This window comes from Panthera uncia, chromosome C2, assembly GCF_023721935.1.
Source record: "Panthera uncia isolate 11264 chromosome C2, Puncia_PCG_1.0, whole genome shotgun sequence".
Lineage (NCBI taxonomy): Eukaryota > Metazoa > Chordata > Mammalia > Carnivora > Felidae > Panthera > Panthera uncia.
The window spans coordinates 68,557,990-68,580,881 of NC_064810.1; the positions used below are offsets into that span (position 1 = coordinate 68,557,990).

Below are 22,892 nucleotides of genomic sequence, written 5' to 3' on the forward strand. Positions count from 1 at the left end.
GGAGTCATATTCCTTGTGAGGGCTGTGGGGGTGCTAGCTGCCTAGGGAGGTGGAGGATGAGGTCAGTTTAACTATATCTCCCACCTTCTGTACATGGAGCTAGAAGGCTGGGATCCTAGTCCAGATTCTGCTGCTGTAGAACCAGGTGAGCTTGTGCAGATCACCGTGCCTCTGGCCCTGGGCTGCCTCATCTATAAAATCATGCTGTTGGATTCAGTGGCCCTGAGATCCCTGATGGTTCTAAAGTGAATTCAAAATTCCTTTCTTTTTCTTCTTCTCCTCTTCTTTATTTGATGTTGATAACAATAATAATAAATAATAGTAATTCAGTCTGAAGTAATACACCAAAGTGACAGACCTGACCTAAGATATGGCTCATTGTGAGCACTCAACGTGTAGTAGGTAGCATTTTTTAATTGGGTACCTACTACGTGCCAGACACATGGAATCCTCATGACGATCTTATGATCTAGATTTTATTAAACATACTTTCAAGTGGGAAAACTCAGGCTCACTAAAGAGTCTGTCTAAGTTACGGAGCTTCTAAGTCATACAGCGGAGATTTTACCTGGCTTCCTGAAGACTGTTCACACTTGCCCCTGCTGCTCCAACACACTTCTGTTTTCCTCCTGCATCTCCTTTCCTCGTCTGCTCTTCTTCCTTCTCCTTACTCTTCTTTTTTCTCTTTACATTTCCAATCTCCAAAGCAGGCCTTGAGGGGGAGGGTGGATCTTAGCAGAGAAATGTAAAGTGTTGCCAGGTTGTGGGTGTGGGAGACAGATGCTGATAAGTACTGTCAGAGATCCTTCCTGCCTAGTTAGGGCTAATTTCTTCTTCTTTCCTTTCCTCCTTCCTTTTCTCTCTTCGTTTCTGCCTGCATACAATCATTTTCTGAGTTTTTGCATTAATGCCAGTGTGTAATAGAATGGCATTGTGGGATATAAATTTGAAGGAATTAGAGCCTCCTGTACAGGAGATTTCTGAGCAGGAACTGAGCATCCATCTTCCTAAGTGATTTAACCTAGACTTCCTGTGACTCCCCAGGCTGAAGTTCATAATTTTACTTTTGCCTGCTTCCTACATCAAAAGATTTGTTCTACTTAGACTCAGAGAGGAAACAGGAGGAAAATATGAAAAAGATATGCTCCAGGCCCATTTCTTCTGCAGATTTGAAGGCTCTGTTTAATCCTACTGGTCCTGCTTTATGAATTCTTGGTGGCCATATGAGTCTGGAAGGTTAAAATCTTCTAACCATTTTATTGCAGTGTTATTCATAATTTGAATAATTAGAAACTATTTGAATATTCCGTGTTGAGTGATCCATTAAACATATCAGAGTGCATCTAGCTAGTGAAATATTATACAGTCATTATAAATCACATTGTAAAAGTTCATTAATAGCATGAGAAAGGGCTTGTAGTATAATACATAAAAAACTGTATATCCAGCATGACTACAATTTTGATATGCACATAGAATAAAGACTAGAAAGAAATATACAAAGAAGTTAAATGTTATGGGTGATTTAATTTTCTTTTGCATTTTTTTTGGTTTTATAACTTTTCTTCAATGATATTTTCAGCTGAAAATCAATAACAATCCCAATAATGTTATTTTACAAGAACAAAATTTGTCATCCCTACTTGGAGGGAAAGTTACACTATAAAGAGAGGTGACAAACATGTGCCTGGGACCTTCCTATGCTTGCAAAGCCTCAGGTATTAGTATATATTGTGCTCAACTTTCAAATAGCTTCTTTTTGCCTGGGGACAGGAGGGCAGCTGGCATTTTGCTGGTCTGGAGAGTGAGGAAGCATGTAAGGAGAATTTAGCCAGGTCCTCATTTTCTTTGTCCAGGGAGAAGGCATTTGTAGCAGGTGTCATCTGCTCTGCAGAGATTGTCCAGACAGAATTCTCCTTCCTTGCTGTGTTTCCATGGAAATACTGCAGTTTCTGGGCTTTCAAAATATCCCTTTTTAGGTATTTTTGTAGTAATAATATGAGAGTCAAATTAACTGAAGAATGTGGCCAAGATAATCAACCTCAACTCTTTATTACACAGCTTAACTAAATGCCCATTTCTATTTGTTTCCAACCTTGTGAAATCATTCTTCCATGCTATTTCCTGCTCAAACAGGCACACACACACACACACACACACACACACACTTCTCAAGACCCTCACATGTACACATGTTCCTCTACCCACCACCCACCATAGAACCAAAACTAAATCAGTCTTCAAAAGGGATGATACTCTCAAGATCAAGACTGCTTCATCCTCTATTTCAATTGCCAAACTGTCATGGTGCTTATCGAAGAAATAAAAGCTGATAGTTGATGCCAAAGAAAAATGATCTCTTCAAAATGAGGGAGGGGCAGTTTACCCTGTGGAACTAGTGTCCATTAGACATCTTGGGGCAATTGATTGTACCATCACAGTGGCGGCCAGGGCTGTGCAGATGGACTAGCCAATCAGCAGGTGAAAGTGATAGAGTAAAATACCTCTTTCCTTAACCACTTATCCATAAGCCTCATTATTTCTACAAACCTCCTAGTATCTCCCTTCCTTGTCCCTTCCTGACTGCCTTTTTCCATTGCCTCTTTCTCAGGCTGTCCCACTTTGCAGGCAGGATAGGCTCCATGGGCTGGCCCCTCCTAAATTCACTGGTTCACTATTAGGACTAACTTTATGTAGGCTTCTAACTAACTTTAAGTCTTCCTTAACTTTACCCCTGCGAAGGTTCTCAAACTTCTCAAGCTAGGCCCATTCTTTGGGTATAGGTATTTGGGGCCACAACCACATGTGTTCTCTGAGAGAAAGAACACATAAAGCCTCTAAGTATGTATATCAACATGGACCAAGTATTCATTGCCAACCAAAGAGCAGACCCCTAAAGGGGTGGGTCACAGTACAGGTATGTTTGATCAAGAAGAATGTCTGGAAATGGCTGAAATGTGAGAGTCATTCTGGAGCACTGGATTAATGGAGAAAGCGCAGTGCTAACGTGTGAGACTCTCAATAAGCAGAAGATAAAGAGGATCACCCTAGGGGAGAGAAAGCAAAATGGAGAACAATAGGGAAAAAAAATACATGGTTGCTGTTACTGATTACCTCACACACTCCATGATTTTGCCCAGTTCTGGCAGTCGTTGCTTCTTGTAGCTTGAAGTGAGAGAGAGAGACCATTCTGACTAGGTCTCACTGGTGCTGCCTGATAATTAGTAAATTAGTAACAGAAGCAGCTCTCTGGTGTGAATTCTTTTCAAAGCAACCTAGGCATGCTCTTTAGGGATAAGTCAGATGGACACATACACAGAAGGAAACCCAAAGGATAGGAAAATTGCAGCCTAGGAAAGGAATATTGATCCTTACTCATAGTTTAGTGACACTAATGTTCAGTTCTGTCCACTTTATGCCTTGGAGGTGCTTGTTCAGAATTATGAGCCTGCAATTTAAATTTGCTGCCACCAGGAGGTGACTGTGTACATGTGGCCTCATGGGATTGCAAGTGACTCACTACTCAAGCTTTCTAGGTTGTAAATAGTGTCTTAACTTGGTATCACAATTATCCTCAAACTAGTGTTAAACTTTTTGGACTTTGGATGTCTCAGTGTCTAAGTTGTGACTGCAGAGTTGCAGTTTAGAGAGGCATTTTTTTCTTTCTTTTTTTTTTAAACACACACACACACACACACACACACACACACCTGTGTTTATCTGTCTATATCTATATATCTATAATATAAAATACCCATACGTATAATTAAAATTCTGATTCAACACAAAAAAGTTTATTCCAACCTTCTCCCTTTCCCCTGGCAATAAGAAACCTTAATCCCATTGTATACAATATGTTTACTTCCTCAATCTTTCAATAAACATTAAGCATTTCTTTACTACCCTGTCCTTGACATCAGCCTAAAGAGACACCATAGCATGTTAGAGCTGGAAGGGATTTTAGAGACAAGCTGGAGAGACCACACATATACATGTGTACACGTGCACACACCATGTTAAATATGAAGTAGTTGAAGTAAAGTAGTTTTCCCATGCTCACGGAATAGCCCAACAACGGCAGAATCAAGAATTATCACTAGTAAATATCAATTCCATTCAAGAGTTCCTTTCCTTCTGTTTGTTCTTTTAACAGAAGGAAAAACAGAGAAAGATGTCACTAACCCTTTGTATTTGGTGTTGAAGTTCCCTTCACTATCTCCAAGTCAAATTGTCTTCAATCATTAGCAATTTTATTTGACATTTTAAACTCTTGAATGTAGACTGCTTCCTTTTCTTATCAAGCTGCTAACCACTGGGCTGAGCTGCACTGAGTATTGTATCTTACTATTTATCTCTTAGCTGATTTTCCTTAGTAGGAAGTAGGTTTTCACTCTGCCTTAGACAAGAGTTTGTTTATAATACAATAGAATATGGGAACAGAAATGTGAGAAATCAGTTTCAGTTCACTGGTCAAAGAATATTTTGGGGGAGGACATGTTGTTTTAATAATATTGACTTCAGAGGCCAGAGTGTATCCTCATATGTCCCTAGTGTTTCCCTGGTCCCCTTGTTTGTAACACTGACACCTCATTTTTATCTGGAAAGTTCTGTCTTTGTCCCTGCTCTTTAACTGCATGACCATCAGGAGGAGGGAGTGCCATGAATCATGGTGGATGTCCTCAGAAAGAATGATGCTTTCTTCTGTACATCTACACCAGAGGTGTTCAAGTTTTATTAAGGATAAATAAAGGGGGGGTGGGGGAAGGCTATGAAGCCATTAAAATAGCTTAGGGATGGTACTAAGAACAAAATTATCTTAATTCAAATAAAATTCTCAAGATTCATATACGCCTCTTTTCTCTCTTATTCCTGTAACAATGAGTGCCAACCTTACCCTGATCAGTCTTCTATCTCAATGCCTGTCCTCCCTTGAGACATTGAGTTTCTTTTCCTTCTCTTACATGACAGCTTGGTGTCCAGGTTTTATCTCTCTCTCTTCATATCTTTTCTTCCTCTCCTCTCCTCTCCTCTCCTCTCCTCTCCTCTCCTCTCCCCTCCTCTCCCCCTCTTCTTTCTTACCTTCAGAAATATCTAGGTTTTCCAGTCTCTAGGCTTTCCTTAGACATTCCAGGACAAAGCAGCAAAAACAGCAAAGAGAGGCCCAGCTCAGCCTAGCATTCTGAAGGACCAAATCCAGTGTTGATCTTTTACCAGTTAAAAATGGAAGAAGTATTTCACACTTTCCCTCTGCCTTCTAGTTGGACCTAGGGGTGGCTTGCATCAAAAATATCTTTTATTTTTGAGGTGCCTGGGTGGCTTAGTCAGTTAAGTGCCTGACTCTTGATTTTGGTTTAGGTCATGATCTCATGGTCATGTGATCAAGCCTTGTGTGAGCCTCTGTGCTGAGCAAGGAGCCTGCTTGGGATTTTCTCTCTCCCTCTCTTTTTGCCCCTCCCTTGCTTGCACTCTCTATCTCACACACACACAAAATAAACAAACATTTAAAAAAATTTTTTTAATACATTTTTTATTTTTTATTTTTTTTAGAGAGAGAGAGCAGGGAGGGGCAGAGGGAGAGAGAGAGAGAGGGAGAATCTTGAGCAGGTTCCATGCCTAGCACAGAGCCTGATTCGGGGCTTGATCTCACGACCATGAGATCATGACCTGAGCTGAAATCAAGAGTCGGATGCTTAACTGACTGAGCCACCCAAGTGCCCCCAAAAATATCTTTTAAATATAGTATCTAGCATTTGCTATATACCAAGTACTGTTTCTAAATGATATATATAGATACAGATATCTATATAGATAGATATAGATATATCTCACTTATTTGTGTATATATACACACAGACATGCATGCACACACATATATATCAAATTAGTAATATTTATGACTCTGTGGGGATAAACACTACTATTATCCCCATTTTACTGATAAGGAATACTGAGGAACTGAGGTGCAGACAGGGTAGGTTATTTGCCCAAGCTTATATAGCTGATACATGGTAGAACTGTGGTTTGAAACTCTTTTTTTTTTTTTTTTTAATGTGGGGCCTGAACTCATGACTCTAAGATCAAGACTGAGCTGAGATCAAGAGTCGGATGCTTAACAAACTGAGTCACCCAGGAACCACGGGGGTTTGAAATTCTTAACCATGCTACATGCCATATTGCCTCTGTATCCAGTAGTTTTTCAGAGAACCCATTATGTTTTACCCAGGGACTTCAGCACCTTTAGAAAATGGTTTTGGTCTCCAGGCAAAATGGCAGCCATAAAGTATGAAATAACAAGAAGCAACAGTGACCAATATCCTGAACTTCCTGATTTCATACTGATTTGTAATAAATACATTCGTACTTATAGAAATATGAATCCAGCTTATATGGTCTGGAAAACTTGTTTTATGTTTTTATAATAGAAAAGGTTATTTTTAAAGGAAATAAACTGAATTACAACCAGATTATTAACTGCTAAATGACAGGAACACTGAATAATAATAATTTGTATTCCTTGCAGCTATCATCACAACACTATGAGCTTATTAATAATGCTATATGTTTACTTAAAGCATTAATAATAATTAAATAATTTAATATCCATAGTCTTTGATGAGCAGGGCAGATGTTACTCCCATTTTGTAGATTAGAAAACTAAGGCTCAGAGAGTTTCTCACCTGTCAAAGAAGGACATTCTTTATACCTTCTTACATGCTACCTCTAGGGTTTAGTGTTCTTGTTAACTCACCCTCTTCTGTCACATCCAGAACCTCTCCTATCTGAAGAACAAAGAATAACTTGTCTGAAACTTGAAGACTATTTTTGTCTCTCTTTATTGATTCTTTTCTTATCTCTAGTTACAAAGGCCATACCATGATTTACCATCCTGAGAACTAACTAGATGAGATAATATTCTTGAGATGGATGTTTATCCGTGTTCTTAACATGGAAGACATACATAAATGTTAGAACCAGAAGGCAATTAGCCATTTTATTTAATGCTTTCCTTTTTACACACGATGTCATAGATAGGCAAGGGTGAAGTGATTTACTCAAAGGCACCACGAGTTATAGGAAGAACAGAGGCCAAAATCCACATCTTCTGATTCTATTAATTTTCTCTCTATACTGTTTCCCTCCCCCCAACCCCCGCCCCTGGTAGAGCCCTGAGCTGATCTTTCTGGATAGCCACATGAAGATTCCTTATTTTTAAGCAAGCATCAGACTCGTCTTTCCCTCCATCATTTTATGAGCATGCTCCAGAGGAGTAATTAGCAGTAGAGCACTGTGGCAGGCCACTGGAGACCTAGTTTCTGTATGAGGAAGAGCTATCATTACATGAGTTTTCAGAATTCAGTTCAACTCTTCATCATTTCTAGTGCTTATTCTGCTCAAAACATTACACTTAGCTCTTTTAAAGTTGTCTGACCAGTCATATCACCCTGACTACATTTCAGTGCTTTGAATATCATGGGGGAAATGTCTCATACTTATATTGAAATTAAGATAAGCTACATTTTTAGCATTCAACCTTCTAACCAACCTAGTAGCCCTGAAAAGAAACAAATAATTTAGCATAGCACATATTTTTAAAGTTAATCTTCATTTGGTTCTTATGGAGCATCACATTCTTTTTTGCATATTTCCAAAATCATGATACATTTCTAGGAATCAGCATCTAGCTGCCTGAGGTGTGCAGAATCCTCCTTTCTGAAAGATGAAATAATATGTCTATCACCAGCCCTCTGTTCTTCCTACTTTCTCAAAGATGAGCAATCAGCCTTGCTCTAAGATTATAAGTTTCCCTGAACCACAGGGAGGTTAAGCCAGAGGTGGTGATCATCCTTAGGGAATGGAACCATTAATGGAGTAAACTTAGCAGAGATGAGTAATGAATATAAATATAGGTGTGCTGATGAGAATGATAGTCTGACATTGCACTGACTGGTTGAGGGTAGGTTGGGTGACCCCTGTCCCAACTATCTTGTCCTTGCTCCACCCCTGGCCTCTCCTGTCTGCCCTGAGTGGGGTCTCTGCTCTCTCCCCCACAGTTGTGGACATGGATGGAAGACCTTCAGAAGGAGATGCTGGAGGACGTCTGTGCAGACTCAGTGGATGCGGTCCAGGAACTGATCAAGCAGTTCCAGCAGCAGCAGACTGCCACTCTGGATGCCACGCTCAATGTCATCAAGGAAGGCGAAGACCTTATCCAGCAGCTCAGGTCAGCGCCTCCCTCCCTGGGGGAGCCCAGCGAGGCCAGGTCAGCATGGGCAGTGCTTTCCAGTGGGAAATGCCCTCGACTAGATGTGAGATAAGTCATGTCCCAGTCTTGGCTCAGCCACCACCAGCTTTGTGGTCTTGTGTGAGCTTCAGTTTCTCCATCTGTCAGATATGAAAATGCCTGTGCCATACCCAACTGGAGTTTAGAATGAGAGTAAATGGAAAAGCTCTGATGTTTCAAGGAATTATTTATCATTCATGCTATTATTTAGCAATCAATAAGTAACATAAGTACAAAAGTTAACAACATTCAACAGAAAATAATAACATCTTCATTAAGAATTATGGCATATTCGGGGCACCTGGGTGGCTCACTCAGTTAAACATCTGACTCTTGGTTTTGGCTCAGGTCATGATCTCGCAGTTTGTGAGTTCGAGCCCCACTTCAGGCTCTGCACAGGTATCATGGAGTCTGCTTGGGATTCTCTCTCCCTCTCTCTCTCTGCCCCTCCTCTGCTCATGCTGTCTCTCTCTGTCTCTCTCAAAATAAATAAATAAAACTTAAAAAACAAAAAAGAGTTATGGCATATTTGGTCGGGTGGAGAAATAGCCATTATGGAGTATAGTGTTATTTGGTATCTGATCTCAAGCTGAACTCTGAACTCTAGTGCCCCAGCTGGCAAAAATGGTTGGCTTTGGGGATCCAAAGCTGTCCTCCATGAGGATATAGAGAGTTTTTATTGTCATCCCACTCTGTTCTCCATTACCCATGTATGACCCTTCCACCATTCCTTGCTGCCCAGAAAATACAACTCCTTCTGTATCAACCTAAACAAACATAACTAAGAAAGAAAATCCTGTCTAAAACCTTATATTCATTTAGAATCATCCACACCATTGCCTCCTTTCTGTTGGCATCAATATCCAGGTTCCTATCCCTGTCAAGGGCGCTGGCTCCTCAGATAAAGTGTTGTGAGGCCTTGAGCAAGCCCTCAGCACCACCCCTGTGCCCAGGTGCTGTATAAATAGGACTTGACAGTGCTAATGATGTCTGCCTGCAGGGACTTGTTCTATCCTAAAATCACCCAGTGCTGGGACCTCTGCCAGCTCCGGACCGGAATAATCTCATCAGCAAGTCCCAGGCCAGCGCTGGGCCCTGAGGGAATTACTTCAGTTGGAGAGGGCTTCCCCCACCCTGTACCAGTTGTCCAATTAAACAATGAAAAACTTACCTGGAGATAGCCCTGGCATGTTTTTCTGTTGGAAATTTTAATCATGTCTATTCCAAACATGCACATGAGATGTTTTGAATCCTCCTGTTGCATACTAACAAGACAGCCTCTTTCCCTTCTTCCTCCAGCTCATTTTTACAAATATATCATACATGAGTTTTGTCTGCCTACCTAGGAAACCCTACTGTTATTTGCTTCTGAAAAAAAATTCCAAATAACGGGCAGTCACTTAATCTCTCTGGCCCTCAGCTGTTTTGTCTGAGTAATTAAGGAGGTTGTTCTAGGAGCTCTGTCAGCTCTAGAATTTTGTGATGCTTAGTGTTTTCTCTCCAAATAACTTTTCATAAGCTTGGTCAGTTCCATTCTGTCTGAGTTGGATCTGTGGGGATGACATTTGCTCTCAATTGCCAACCTTGCATGATGCCTAAGGGCTGAAGGCTACTCTGTAATGGTGAAGGTAGTGACATGGCTGATGGCCGTTCTACAGGTTTAAATTCCATGGATGTCAGAGAGGACCATAGGTGTGTGATCAAGAACCACTGGTGACCATGTATTCCCTCATTAGCCTGACTCTAGCCTAGGATTCCCTCCCTAATTTCAAGACCAGTCAAAGAAGAAAAGAAGTGAATGGTGCCTAGTGGAAATGGGCAGGATGCCTCAACACATCTTCCCTAGGTCTCCATGACTTTTCTGGCAATCATTACTGATGCACCTAAGGTGGTTTTTGCATCATTTCTGTGATTCCCAGTGAGTGAGATGCTGACATAGGTGCTGTACAAAGTGGTCAGAAATCATTCTCTTTCTTCTGGAAGCTTTGTGATGGAAAAAAGTCTGAGAGGATCAGTCAGAAAGAACAAGCATATCCTTCCAACAACAAAGTCCTCAACAAATGCATAATTCAGCATATCAAGTGCATGCCTTATATTCTTTTCATGATTGGGGTGTCTGTGCAATGGTGGAGTTTTGTGCCCAAATAGGCCAGAGTTGCAGGTGGAATTGGGAGCTCTCAGAAGGAGGAGCTCCTGACAACTGGCCTTATGCCCCCTTCAGAAATATAGGATGAGCTCAGATCCTGCTGCTTCTGAGACAAACACAGGCTAAAAGGACTGGTTTTCAGAAAATCTGCTGATGGTTTGTCCTCCAACCTCTTACATTGTACAAGAAACCAGGATGCCACAAGATAATGAATGTGCCCGTCTATTTCAAGCTTTAGGACCATATAGAATCTAAACTTCTGAACTCCTGTAATTTTCCTATTATAATGATCTCTTAGGTGGCCTCACCACCCTTTACTTCTCTGAGCAGCTCAATTTGTTTACTTTTTGTTCCCCTCTATGACATGCCACCTTCCCCTCCCACTTTTGTATAGACGCTCCTGCTCAGAAAGTGCACCCCTCCTACCTGCTTGGCTGGGGTCGTCCTTTTCTTTTAACGCCCAAATCCAAATCGGAACTCATCTCTTTGAAACTTTGCTGTTGTCCCAGCCTTTTGTGCCCTGTCCTCTACTCTCCCCAGCTGGGCCCCTGCCCCAGTCAGCACTTGACCCTTCTTTTGTGTCCTTTCAGGATTAACAGCCATTATTAATACAGCATGTTTCTGCTCACAGAGCACATTTCCATTCACTGTCTTATTTAACAGCAAACCACGAAGTGAGCAGGGATTATTAAGTTCACTTTTCAGGAGACAGCGGGGTCTCCAGGAGGTGATTTCCCAAGGCCACAAGCCCATGTGTGCAGAATGGGGACAATCTGGGCTTGTGGCCTCCAGATCCTGTGTTTTTCTAACTACAGCTTGGAGCTTGTGGAATAACACCAGCCCATAACTTTGGCATAGCGTTATAAAGTGGATGAATAATTTTGGTAGCCATGATCTCATTTTATTTTAATAGCAATCCTGTGAGATAAAACTAGGAAGGGTGATTTTTTTTCATATGCCTTTAATTTGTCTACTCTTACTCATTGTGATTAATGTGTCTACTCATATGCATGTGTATGTGTGTGTATTAAAACTCTGCATATTAGGCTACATATATGTATGGAACCATTCCATTTCCTTAATATATTGTGCTTTGTAGAGCCCTTTCCATGCATTCCTTTGTCTGATGGCTTTCAGAGTTCTGAGGAATAAAGAGGAGAGCAGCTAGTCTCGAGCTACAGTGCTATGAACCCCAAAGAGGATACAAGTATCGTTGGTTCACCTACTAAGGAGATAGTGCCAGGGTCACAGTAGGAGTTTGATAAACATCTTGAATGATCCTGTTGATTCATATCCACCTTGCTCAAATGAGGAAGGCCCCCTGCCCCTATATCACTTTTAACATGGAAAGGCCCCTCCCTTCTCCCCTACTCTGCCACAGGGACTCGGCTGTGTCCAACAACAAGACACCCCACAGCAGCTCCATCAGCCACATCGAGTCAGTCCTTCAGCAGCTGGATGATGCCCAGGTACAGATGGAGGAGCTGTTCCACGAGCGGAAGATCAAGCTAGACATCTTCCTGCAGCTGCGCATCTTCGAGCAATATACCATTGAGGTAGAGGTGGCGGAGGGGGGCACTGGGAAAGGAGAGGGAGGGAGTCATGGAGAGTTCTGGGGGGGGGGTGGGCTGCAGAATGGGCTACTTCCTGGTCAAGGGCGCTGCATCAAAGGCTGGGAATGGAGCATCAGGCAGTACCCTAAGGGAATCAGAGGGGATCGTGCATCAAGGATACATTTTTATAATCAACAGATTCACAGTTCACATTCTACCATGTTCCATTCCTCTGTCCTTCTCACCTGCTCAGCCAAGAAGAACCTCTCTGTTTCACTCTCTGTCTGGGATGACTTCACTAAGAAGGCTTTTGGTTGGGATTATGTGGACCCTTGGTACTTTGGTTCCTGAAAGACCATGGAGTTGTCTATTTGAGTTAGTGATTGGATCCTTTAGCATCAGGAGGAGGAGGTAGATGTTAAAATTTGGAGGCCTCCTCAGTTGGTGACCTTGGTCAGGAACTAGATGAAATCACAGAGCAGCTGGGAAGTCAGGCGCCACAGGGAAGAAGACCTTTTCTTCAGTTTGCTTTGTGCTCACTAAGAAGGTAAGTCTGTGCTAAGGCCATCTTGATTCATCTCATGGACTCCTCAGTTCCTTCTGGCAAGGTCAGGATCAGATGTTATAGTATATTTATATCCTCTTTGTGATGCCTATTAATAATGTCTGTTCCACATAATATCCACCTTTTATTATTTTCTGCTTTGAAACAGTAACTAAAACCAGGCCAGGAGGGCTCCTGGGGTGTGGAGAGTATCTAACACCCAAGGCACTTTGTCCTTTTCAGGGATGGCAAAGGGTTAAATGAAAGATCCACTGTCTTCTCTTTGCTCCCTGCTGGTAGGGTATTAGGGAAAGCTACTTCTCCATCCATCATTCTTTTACATTTTGTTTTACATTCCAACCCTCTCCTCACAGTTGGGGCTTCTGGGTGTCTGGGAACGATCTTCCCAACAATATCTGTGGAAGCTTCATGAAACTGATTTGGAAGGAAATTACTTTGTTTTTAAATGTTGATATTCCAACATCCCCAAAACAGTCCGAGGCAGGACCAGAAAACTGCCCCGGCAAAAGATGCTCTTTTCTTCAATTCTGTGACCAAAAATGTTTATATTGAGAATCAGAAATATAAAAGAAAAGGAGTCCTAAAGCAATCCTTCCTATCCCTATTGTCCTATGATTATTCTCTTCTCAAAAACATACCTCTCCCCTTGCCTCCCTGGAAGCCACTACAGTTTCTTGCTTAAAGACTTCATGGTCTAAAAGGTGCATTCTGGACAATTTCTGGAACAAAGGAAAAGAGAAGTCTTTAAATCTGGATCTCAATTATCCTTACAACTTGTTCTATAACTTTAGGTGATTTTTTGTGTACCCTTTACTTAATTTATTTTGAATCTACACTCAAAAGGATTTCAGGTGGCTACTAGTATTCAAACATATGTTGTAGGCCACTTGGCTGGCTCAGCCAGAGGTACATGCGACTTGTTCTTGGGGTCATGAGTTCAAGCCCCATGCTGGGTGTAGAGATTACTTAAAACAAATAAACTTTAAGAAAAATAAATGTATACTTAAGAAAATATGTTGAAAGACTAGTAGGAATACTAGTGGAAAGTTAGAGATTTGGGCACACAGCAGAGAGAACATGGTGAACTTCATAAAGCTGAGTAACAAAGGTAACAAAGAAGGAAAAGAGGGGGTGTGAGCTGTTAATCTTTGGTAATTGGGAGTCAGGCTCTCAGAAATAAGCAGTCACATTTGATTGCAGTGGACCAGGCCCCAGGACTTCTATCATCCCTCCTTGGCTCCACTTCACCTACCGAGAGTGAATATAGCCATTGGGAGATGATGTTAGCTGGTGTGGTGATATTGCAATTGTAGTCTTTCTTTACTCTTCTGTCATTCTGGGTCCACATCCAAAAATGCTTAAGAGGAAGGAGACAATCTGAGGGTTTGGCTGTTTAAGTTTTATTTCATTAGAGGGCATGGTTTTGAGGTCAGGGTTGCTGGTTTAGTTCCAGAATGGGACAGACAGCTTCAGTTTGCCATGAACTACACCCCTGACATGAGCCAGAGGGGGCGGGAGGCATCACCAAGGTATGTCTGCCTGCAGTGATTCTGGGAAAATCCATTTCCATTCCTGAAAAACAATCCAGAGTATATGCCAAAATTACCTTTAAAAAACAAAGCGAACTATAAATCAAATACTTTAAAAGTGGATCCTATTTAACTGTTGCACTAGAGAAGCTTATTTCAATTATAGGATTTGAATTCTTCAGTCTTTGCATTATATAAAACTTCCCTCTCCCCACCCCCACCCCATACTATACAACAACCTGGATACTTGGTATGCAGTAGAGCAAAGTGGGGACATAGTATGAGGGAGATAAAAATAGTGATTTGGTGGCACCCTCTGGTTTAGGCAGTGGCATCCAGGTTTTAGAAGGGGTCTTGTTCCCCACTTGGGATATGGCCCAAAGCTTGGGAAATGCTGCATTTCATCTCAGATCGAAATGGAAATCCTGCCAAATATGGAGAAGTTGTGCCCCAACTCAATTGTCAGAAGTTAGTTTTGACGGTGATGAAATTATTTCAAATACCATCTAGTGTTTCACCATGGGCATGAAGAGTACGTCTAGAGAATAGTCAGAGTGTGAAACTGAGGGTGGTTTCTCTAACGAGAGACATGTTGGAGCTGACATTAGCCAGGGCAGGGCTGTTACTGCAGGGACTTTCAGCTATGGCTTCCTAGAGGATGGCTTCCTAGAGGAACCCTTCCTAGAGGAAGGCATTTGATGGACATGCTTGGAATTCCTGGGGATTACTGAAAAGCAGAGCAGGCCTGCTCCCCTGACATCTGGGAATCTAAGCATGACTCCTTAACCATGTCACTGATGCCTGAGATGGGCTAATTAATTTAAAAATTAAGGTAGTCCTGGAGTTGCTCTACCAGTCACCTTTTCCTCAGTGAGAATGGTGTATATGGCGCCCACAGTATAACCTGGGGTGAAGTCATAGGGCACCCCCAGTAAGAGTGAAACTTAACTTAAATGTATTAGGCAAATGCTTAAAACTAGGACTGTAACTGCATTCCTGACATATCTTCTTAGCCTCCACGGAGACTGGACAGAGTGACCCATATCAGAACATAATGTTCTGTAACGTTTTTCCTGTATGTTCAGCTTCCCTCAATGAAAGATATTTTATATCAAAAGGTGATAATAGCAGAGACCAATAGTGTTTATTTTGTGGCGGTAAGAATGTGCGTGATTTTCTCTTATTTTTGAAGCTTCCATGCATTTCGAAGTTTTCTGCAATTGATGAGAATGATCAGAAAGAAATAAAAAATATGTTTAGAAGCAAGACTAGGCCAGTGGTCTCCAAACTCTTTTGATTGTTCACTCTCTTAAAATTTTTTTGAACTTGCAATTCCCTATCTGTGCATATATTAGCTTATGAATGGTACACATGTTCTGCTATCACTGACTAGTAATCTCAGAACTCAGTGTGCCCTTAGGGTGAAGTGTAGCTTTTTCATTAGAAGTTGTGGTTCATATTTCAAATCACCTTCTCGATAATTTCTAATCATTTTTTTTTTTTGGCCTGGTTTCTTGACAGTTCTGATTAGATTATCACTCTTTCTTTACCCCATAAGGTGGCTGACAGAGTTCAAAGTTCTCTTGTGCTTTCATGCTTATTATTATCTTCAAACTGCAGTTTCTTTGCAGGAAACTTGATAGGCCATGTGTCTTTCTGTGAAGATTAGTTAAAACTAGATAATAGATAAATATTTTTAACTGGGTTCATGAAAAGAGCAATAATTTAAAATATGCTAAAAGCAACCCAACAAACAAGCCACAGTCAGCCCCTCTGCTCTGTGCGCTCCCGCCCTCCTGGAAGAGCCCTCTTCCACCCCACCATCTGCCAGTGGTTGCAGTGAGACTCCAGCATCAGTCTGCTAGTAAAAGTCTAGGGAAACTTTGCATCTTTCTTATGGTTTAATCAAATATGTGTGCATGTAATAAATATGCACATACATAAGCATATTTATACGGTGAAAATTTTTATGTTATCAGTGGATAATCTGGGACATCCCCCGGGGTGGTCATACTCAAATTAGAGAGTACTAGAAATGACACCAGGAAAGATACTCTAAATAGGAAACTTTATGAAAAATGGGCCACAGTTACAGTTTTTCTTTTAAATCTCTGACTCTATAATTACAATCAAAGTTTGTTCAATGTACCTGAATATTAATCTGTGTAGTTAACCTGAGTAAGGAATGAAACAGCCAACTATAAATCTATAGAGGTCACATTAGGACTGGTTGTGGTTAGGCTGGGGCTGGGGAAAATATAGCCTTCAAGGAAGAAAATTCTGCCTTCAGGAGGGGCAGTTGATGGAAATTTACTGGTGGTCTCAACTCTTCAATTGGTTGTATGCAAGGGCGTTTAGTGTCTTGTATTTGAAAGAGACTGCTCCGTCAGCCTCTTGCCTGATCCAGCTCAATTAAACATTTAGTGAGCACCTAATATGAATCAAAAACTATGTTGGGCATTGAAGATACAAACCATCCTTGCCATTAGAGGGCTAGCTAGGGAGAAACAGAAAAATGGAATCATCATACAATGTGATGATTCTGTTGAGAGAAGACTCATGGTTGGATGAGATCACTGAGGCAGGAATATTTAGCTTAGTCGGGCTGTCCATGGAAGGTTTCTTGGTGAGATTACATCTAGAAGACAGGTAAAATTTGGTGGCCAGGTTTTGACATCTCCAGGGGATGCCACCACTTCTCTACTGGGGTAGAGAAGCCCCAAAGCCTAGATGTGGGGTTTGGGGGGAAGGGAGAAGAGGGCAGATGAGGGAGCTCAGGATTTCATCAATGTGTTGAACCAGAATCTCCACCCTCCTGCCCTTTAGTCCTAATTATGTTCTCCGGCAAAACAATAAATCTGTTCCCTCTTTTATTTGACGGCCTTAAAGATATTTGAAAATGGTCATCATAGCCTTCTTTTCCTTTATCTGAGAAATGTTGAGATTATATAGTTATTTCTACAGTCCCCTTGACTTTAAAAATTTGGTAACTATTTCTCTTCATCATCAGCCCTTCTCTGTGGCACATATACCCACCTTATTCATGTCCTTCTGGGTATGACATGGTCTCAAGACACCATGGAGACCTGGGTGCCCTCTGCTGAAGGCAAGGGCCATCCCTTCCTACACACTCCTGGGTGCAGTGTGTCCAGGACCCTGGCGCTCTCCTAGAGCAGGCCAGGAGTGAGGAGCCTTTTCAGTGACATAGACCCCTGCTTTGGCCAGGCTTGTGCTCCCTAAAAGCCCCTGGGTGTTTTTTTCAAAGTGCTTCCAATGCATTTGACTTTCAAAAAACAAACTTAAATAGAAGCTTTTATACATTTCCCCTCTCAAATTGTACTTTTTTCTTCTTGGCCCAGTTCTTCAGCCTATCAAGGTAAATTTATTATTGCCTCAACATTGTAGCTATTTGAAATATTGGCCAGGTCAGGCAGGGCCCTGTGGTGCTTTACTGGAAGTTTTCCTTTGGTGATGCAGGGCCATCAGGCTGCACAGTCATTCTATTGCCTGGGATCATCTGAGGACCACATCATCTGGTCCACTTTCATAACCTCTTCTTCTACAGATACAGCGTCAGACTCTGCAAAGCCATGTGGTGCTCCATGTTTGGAACATGCCTCAAATCCGCCAACATTGTAACTATAACAAGAAAGAAAAGCTCTGTTTGAGAACTGTCTTTGTGGATTGCTCCCAGGGATCACAGTAGCATTCTCTAAATATGCACCAGTTCCTTTGAGAAGGAAATGCAGAATAAATTATATAAAGTAAACCAAAGTCTACACAAAATATTAATTTGATAGTCTCTTCTAGACTTTTGTTAAATTGATTTCGGGATCATTAGGGTAGGGGGTTGGGGGTGCTACTCCTACCATCTTCCTTCCTAAAAAACAAACAAAATAAAAAAATGATTATTCATACAGCTTTTGTATTCTGGCAAGTCACTTGTTTTTGGTAAATTATCAAAGATCCCTGAAGGAAATTTTTCAGATCACTCTGTAATGGGATATGTCTGGCACTGTGAGCCTAAACTCAGTGTGTAATATCAAAGTACAAATTCTATATGCTTATTTCTGGTGAGGATACTGGGGATTCAGTATAAGGAAGCAGATGTAAGCTCCAGGACTAAGTATTTCACTTACACAGGAAGAAAATCACTCTGACATTCAAGCATTGAGAAGTATGAATGAGAGGACAATATACGTTGTAGGAGCTCTTCAACAAAGGAGATATCTTTCAAAAACAGAATAGATTCCCACAGGTCTCAAACTCCTTAAGAGGCAAAGATAGGGACAAAATACCCACTCAAGATCCAGTCAAGACCCCCTCAAGATCAGTCACGATTATATCAAAGATCTCTGTTTTACCATGATGTTAATGAAGAAAAGAACATGAAATTGTTCATAAAAATTATCCAGTTATCCAGATTATCTACTGGAATAGAAATCAGGTAACTGAATATTGTAACTCAACAATTATAGCATGTTTCAATATAAACTGACACTATTTTGCCAAAAATTAAAAATGGTTCAGTGGATTTATTTATTGCCAAACCCTTCTGCTTTTCCCAAAAGTTCTTGCTATATCCCTAGAGGTCTTTATTTAGCTATATAAATAAATATTTTAACTCATTAGACAAGTCATATATATATGTATTTCCTAATAAAACAGAAGAAAATGCTCTAATAAACCTTTAAAATAATATTAGTATATTAGAATTCACTAATCTCAACATTTTATAAATTGATTTTACAAACAAAAAGAACTCTCAGAAAAGAGAATACTAGACTAGACAAGAAGAATAAATGACTCTAGTAATTTGGTGAATTTTGGTTTCACAGTGGTAACCTATATCAATATACAAAACCTGTTAGAGATAAAAATAGCTCTTCCCATGCAATAGGACTGTCTCTTTAGCTGCAGTATGTCTTTCCCTATAATCTGGCACTTGTAGGTCAGTGGAAACTATTTAGCTTTCACTCTTCTCATCTTAATAAAAATAATGGCATCATAAAACAGAAAGATGCTCATTTTGCAGTTGACAGCCCTTGTGTTTCAGAGCATCTCACCATAATGAAGTGCTCTGGATCCTTGCTTCCCACTGTTAGTTGGAACAGGATTGGACCTTAATGTACACAATGTGTACTTGAACAGTTTCTCTGTGGCCTGCAATGCTGTTTGATAGCATTTTACCCACAGTAGAGCTTCCTTCAAGAAGAGGATTGAGTCAAGCCTCCCAAACCCTGCTGCTGCTTTATCAGCTAAGTTGAAGTAATATTCTGAATCCTTTGTTGTCATTTTGACAATGTTCACAGCGTCTTCACTAGAAGTAGTTTTCATATCAAGAAACCACTTTCTTTGCTCATCCCTTAGAAGCAACTCCTCATCCACTCAGGTTTTACCGTGAGACTGCAGCAATTCAGTCCCATCTTAAGGCTCCACTTCTGATTCTAATTCTCTTGCTGTTTCCCCCACATCTGCAGTTACTTCCTCCACTGGAGTCTTGAGCCCTCAGAGTCATCTGTGAGGGCTAGAGTCAGCTTCCTCTAGACTCCTGTTAATGTTGATATTTTTATCTCTCCCTGTGAATTATGAATGTTCTTAATGCCACCTAGAATGGTGAATCCTTTCCAGAAGGTTTTTAATGTACTTTGTCCAGATCCATCAGAGGAATCACTATCTGTGGCAGCTATAGCCTTACAAAATGTACTTGTTAAATAATAAGACTTGAAAGTTGAAAATACTCCTTGATCCATGGGTTGCAGAATGGATGTTGTTTTAGCAGGCATGAAAACAACATTAATCTCATCATATGTCTCCATCAGAGCTCTAGGGTGACCAGGTGCATTGTCAGTGAGGAGTGATATTTTGAAAAGAATATTTTTTTCTGAGTGGTACGTCTCAACAGGGGGCTTAGAATATTTCATAAACCATGTTGTAAACAGATGTGCTGTCATCCAGGCTTTGTTGTTCCATTTATGAAGCACAGGCAGAATAGGTTTGGCACAATTCCTAAGGGCCCTAAGATTTTCAGAATGGCAAATGAGCACTTCAGTCACCATTCAACTTCAGGTCACCAGCTTCATCAGCTCCTAACAAGAGAGCCTGTCCTTTGAAGCTTTGAAGCCAGGCATTGACTTCTCTCTAGCTATGAAAGTCCTAGATGGGATCTTCTTCCAATAGAAGGCTGTGTTGTCTGTATTGAAAATCCGTTGCTTCGTGTAGCCACGCCACCTTCCTTAATTACCTGAACTAGATCTTCTGGATAACTTGCTGTAGCTTCTACATCAGCGCCTGCTGCGTTGCCTTGCACTTTTATGTTATGGAGATGGCTTCTCTCCTTAAGCCTCATGAATCAACCTCTGCTAGCGTCCAACTTTTCACCTGCAGCTTCCTCACCTCCTCCGCCTTCACAGAATTGAAGAGAGTTAGGACTTGTTTTAGATTAGGCTTTGGCTTAAGGGAATGTTGTGGCTGGTTTATTCTTCTATCCAGACAACTAACACTTCCTCCATATCAGCAATAAGACTATTTGCTTTCTTATCATCTGAGTGTTCACTAGAGTAGCACTTTTAATTTCCTTCAAGAACTCTTCCTTTGCATTCACAACTTGTGTAACTGAGAGAAGAGGCCTAGCTTTCAGCCTGTCTCGGCTTTCAACATGCCTGCCTTCCTCATAGAGCTTAATCACTTCTATTTTTTTATTTGAAGTGAGAGACATACAGACTCTTCCTGTTACTGGAACACTTAAAGGCCATTTCAGGGTTATTAACTGGCCTGATTTCAATGTTGTTGTGTCTCAGGAAAAAGAGAGGCCCAAGGAGAAGGAGAGAGATGGGGGAATGGCTGGTTGGTGGAGCAGTCAGAACGCACATAGTATTAAGTTCACCATCTTACCTGGGTGTGGTTTATGGTGTTCCAAGGTAATTACAGTAGTAACATCAAAGATCACTGATCACAGATCACCATAACAAATATAATAATAATGAAAAAGTTTGTAATATTGTGAGAATTACCCGAATGTGACACAGACATGGAATGAACAAATGCCGTAGGCAAAATGGTGCCAATAGATTTGCTCAACATGGGGTTGCCACAAACCTTCAATTTGTAAAAAGCATAGTATCTGAAAAGTGCAATAAAACAAGGTATGCCTATACAAGGTAGATACCTTCTTCAACCCATGGCCATCATCTTCATCAGGATTACCAGCATCTTCAAATGATTTGGAGAAAAGGACCTCACAGTGAGATTTCCAAATTTGCAGGTGATAGTAAAGAGATAAGTAGATGGGAATAGACCAGAGAAAGAGGGAAGAGAAGCGGCAGGTGAATTTTGACTTGGGTAAGTACAGGATAAAACATTGGGAGGGGAGGGGCTGAAGTGTGCTCTATACGTAAATACTGGGGAAGACCCAGAAAATAGGAGGACCCAGTGCAGTGGGCACCCTGAGAACAAAGCCCAAGGCAGCTACTAAACCAAGTCCCTTGGGTAGTCTGTGTCAGCAGAATGCTGGATTCAGTGAATCCCATCTGGCAGGAAAGTCTTGGGCTTCATTTGGAAGTGAGCCTTCCCACTTCCCACTGCCTCTTATCCTTTCTTTCTGTTTTGCTCCTTCTCTGATTTCCCTTATGGCTATGGCTCTAGTAGACAATTGTTAGATTAGAAATATTGCCAATGTATCTCTCAAAGAGGTCATTGTATCCTAACACTCCAATTAATTCAGGAGAGAGAGGGAGATAGGAGCCACTGAAGCCAAGAGGGGAACTGAGTGGGCCAGAGCTGAGATGGACCTAATTGAGTGGAAGGAGAAAGCAAAATAGGGTGATTGAAAGCTGAATGCCCTGTGGGCAACTTGTGTTCTATCTTTCATTCATTTGGTTCAGGCCCTACTTTTTGCCCTAAACAAATTCTTTCAGGTTTCTTTTCCAAATGGAGTTAAATGGCCAAATTAATTCCCTAGTGCGGGATTTTCTTTTCATGGTCTCTGTATCAGCAAACAAGTCCATGTTTGGTATTACAAAATAAGCCAGGGAAAAACATCTGGGTCTGGGGGTGGTCATGAAGATCTTCACGTCAGAGGGTTTACTTTGAAGAGTGGTAAGGACTTGAGCAGACTAGGAGAAGAAACAAGGGCATTTCAGGGCAATGGGACCAGGGAAGGAAGCTGGAGAGGGCAGGAGCCAACTCTCAGGGTCAGCGAGTAACCAGCTGACTGGTTTATGTAACAGAAGAGCATGAGATAAGACTGGAAAGCTAGGTTTGTTCATTAACAGTAGGTAAGCTTTAGGTTTGAAAACAGCTTTTTCTTAAAAAAAAAAAAAAAAAAAAGGTTCCCCTGCTGTGTACAAGTCTTACACCTCAGAAGGAGGGTAAGAAGGAAGAACGCAATGGAAGAACATCTTTTGACAAAACATAAAATGTGCAGGAAAGAAAATGAACTCCAGCAACTACTAGGAATACACAAATCAGACTTTTTCAAGGATCTGGGCATCACTGCTTGCGGGTAATTAGAAGAGCCAAACGAGAGAAAAGCGAGCAGACCCCAGAAGGCCTTAGAAGTCAGGCTGATGTGTTGAGTAGCCTCTTGGAATTCTCATCCTTTGGGCCCTCAACCTAATGATGTCAAGGTGGTTAGGGTAGAGGACGATAGGGAAAGGGAGAGGGAAAGAATATAGAAATACCAGCTTCAGAATGCTGGACATGTATCACATTTGTTTTAGATTCAGATTCCCAAGATCCCAGATTTCTGAGGCTCACTCTCCCAACTAAAGAACTTCAGCTGTGTCCTGCTCCTTACCAGGAACCTCAACACGTTGTT

At 41.2% G+C, this 22,892-nt stretch overlaps 1 protein-coding gene across 1 annotated transcript in view; it reads left to right on the forward strand.

Moving 5' to 3' along the window:
• LOC125921576 (kalirin) overlaps positions 1-22,892 on the forward strand; it is a 283,687-nt gene that overhangs the window by 149,953 nt on the left and 110,842 nt on the right. The window contains exons 13-14 of the mRNA XM_049629181.1: positions 8,052-8,260; positions 11,809-11,983. Of these exons, the coding sequence (XP_049485138.1) occupies positions 8,052-8,260; positions 11,809-11,983 (384 nt within the window). The remainder of the gene's footprint in view (positions 1-8,051; positions 8,261-11,808; positions 11,984-22,892) is intronic.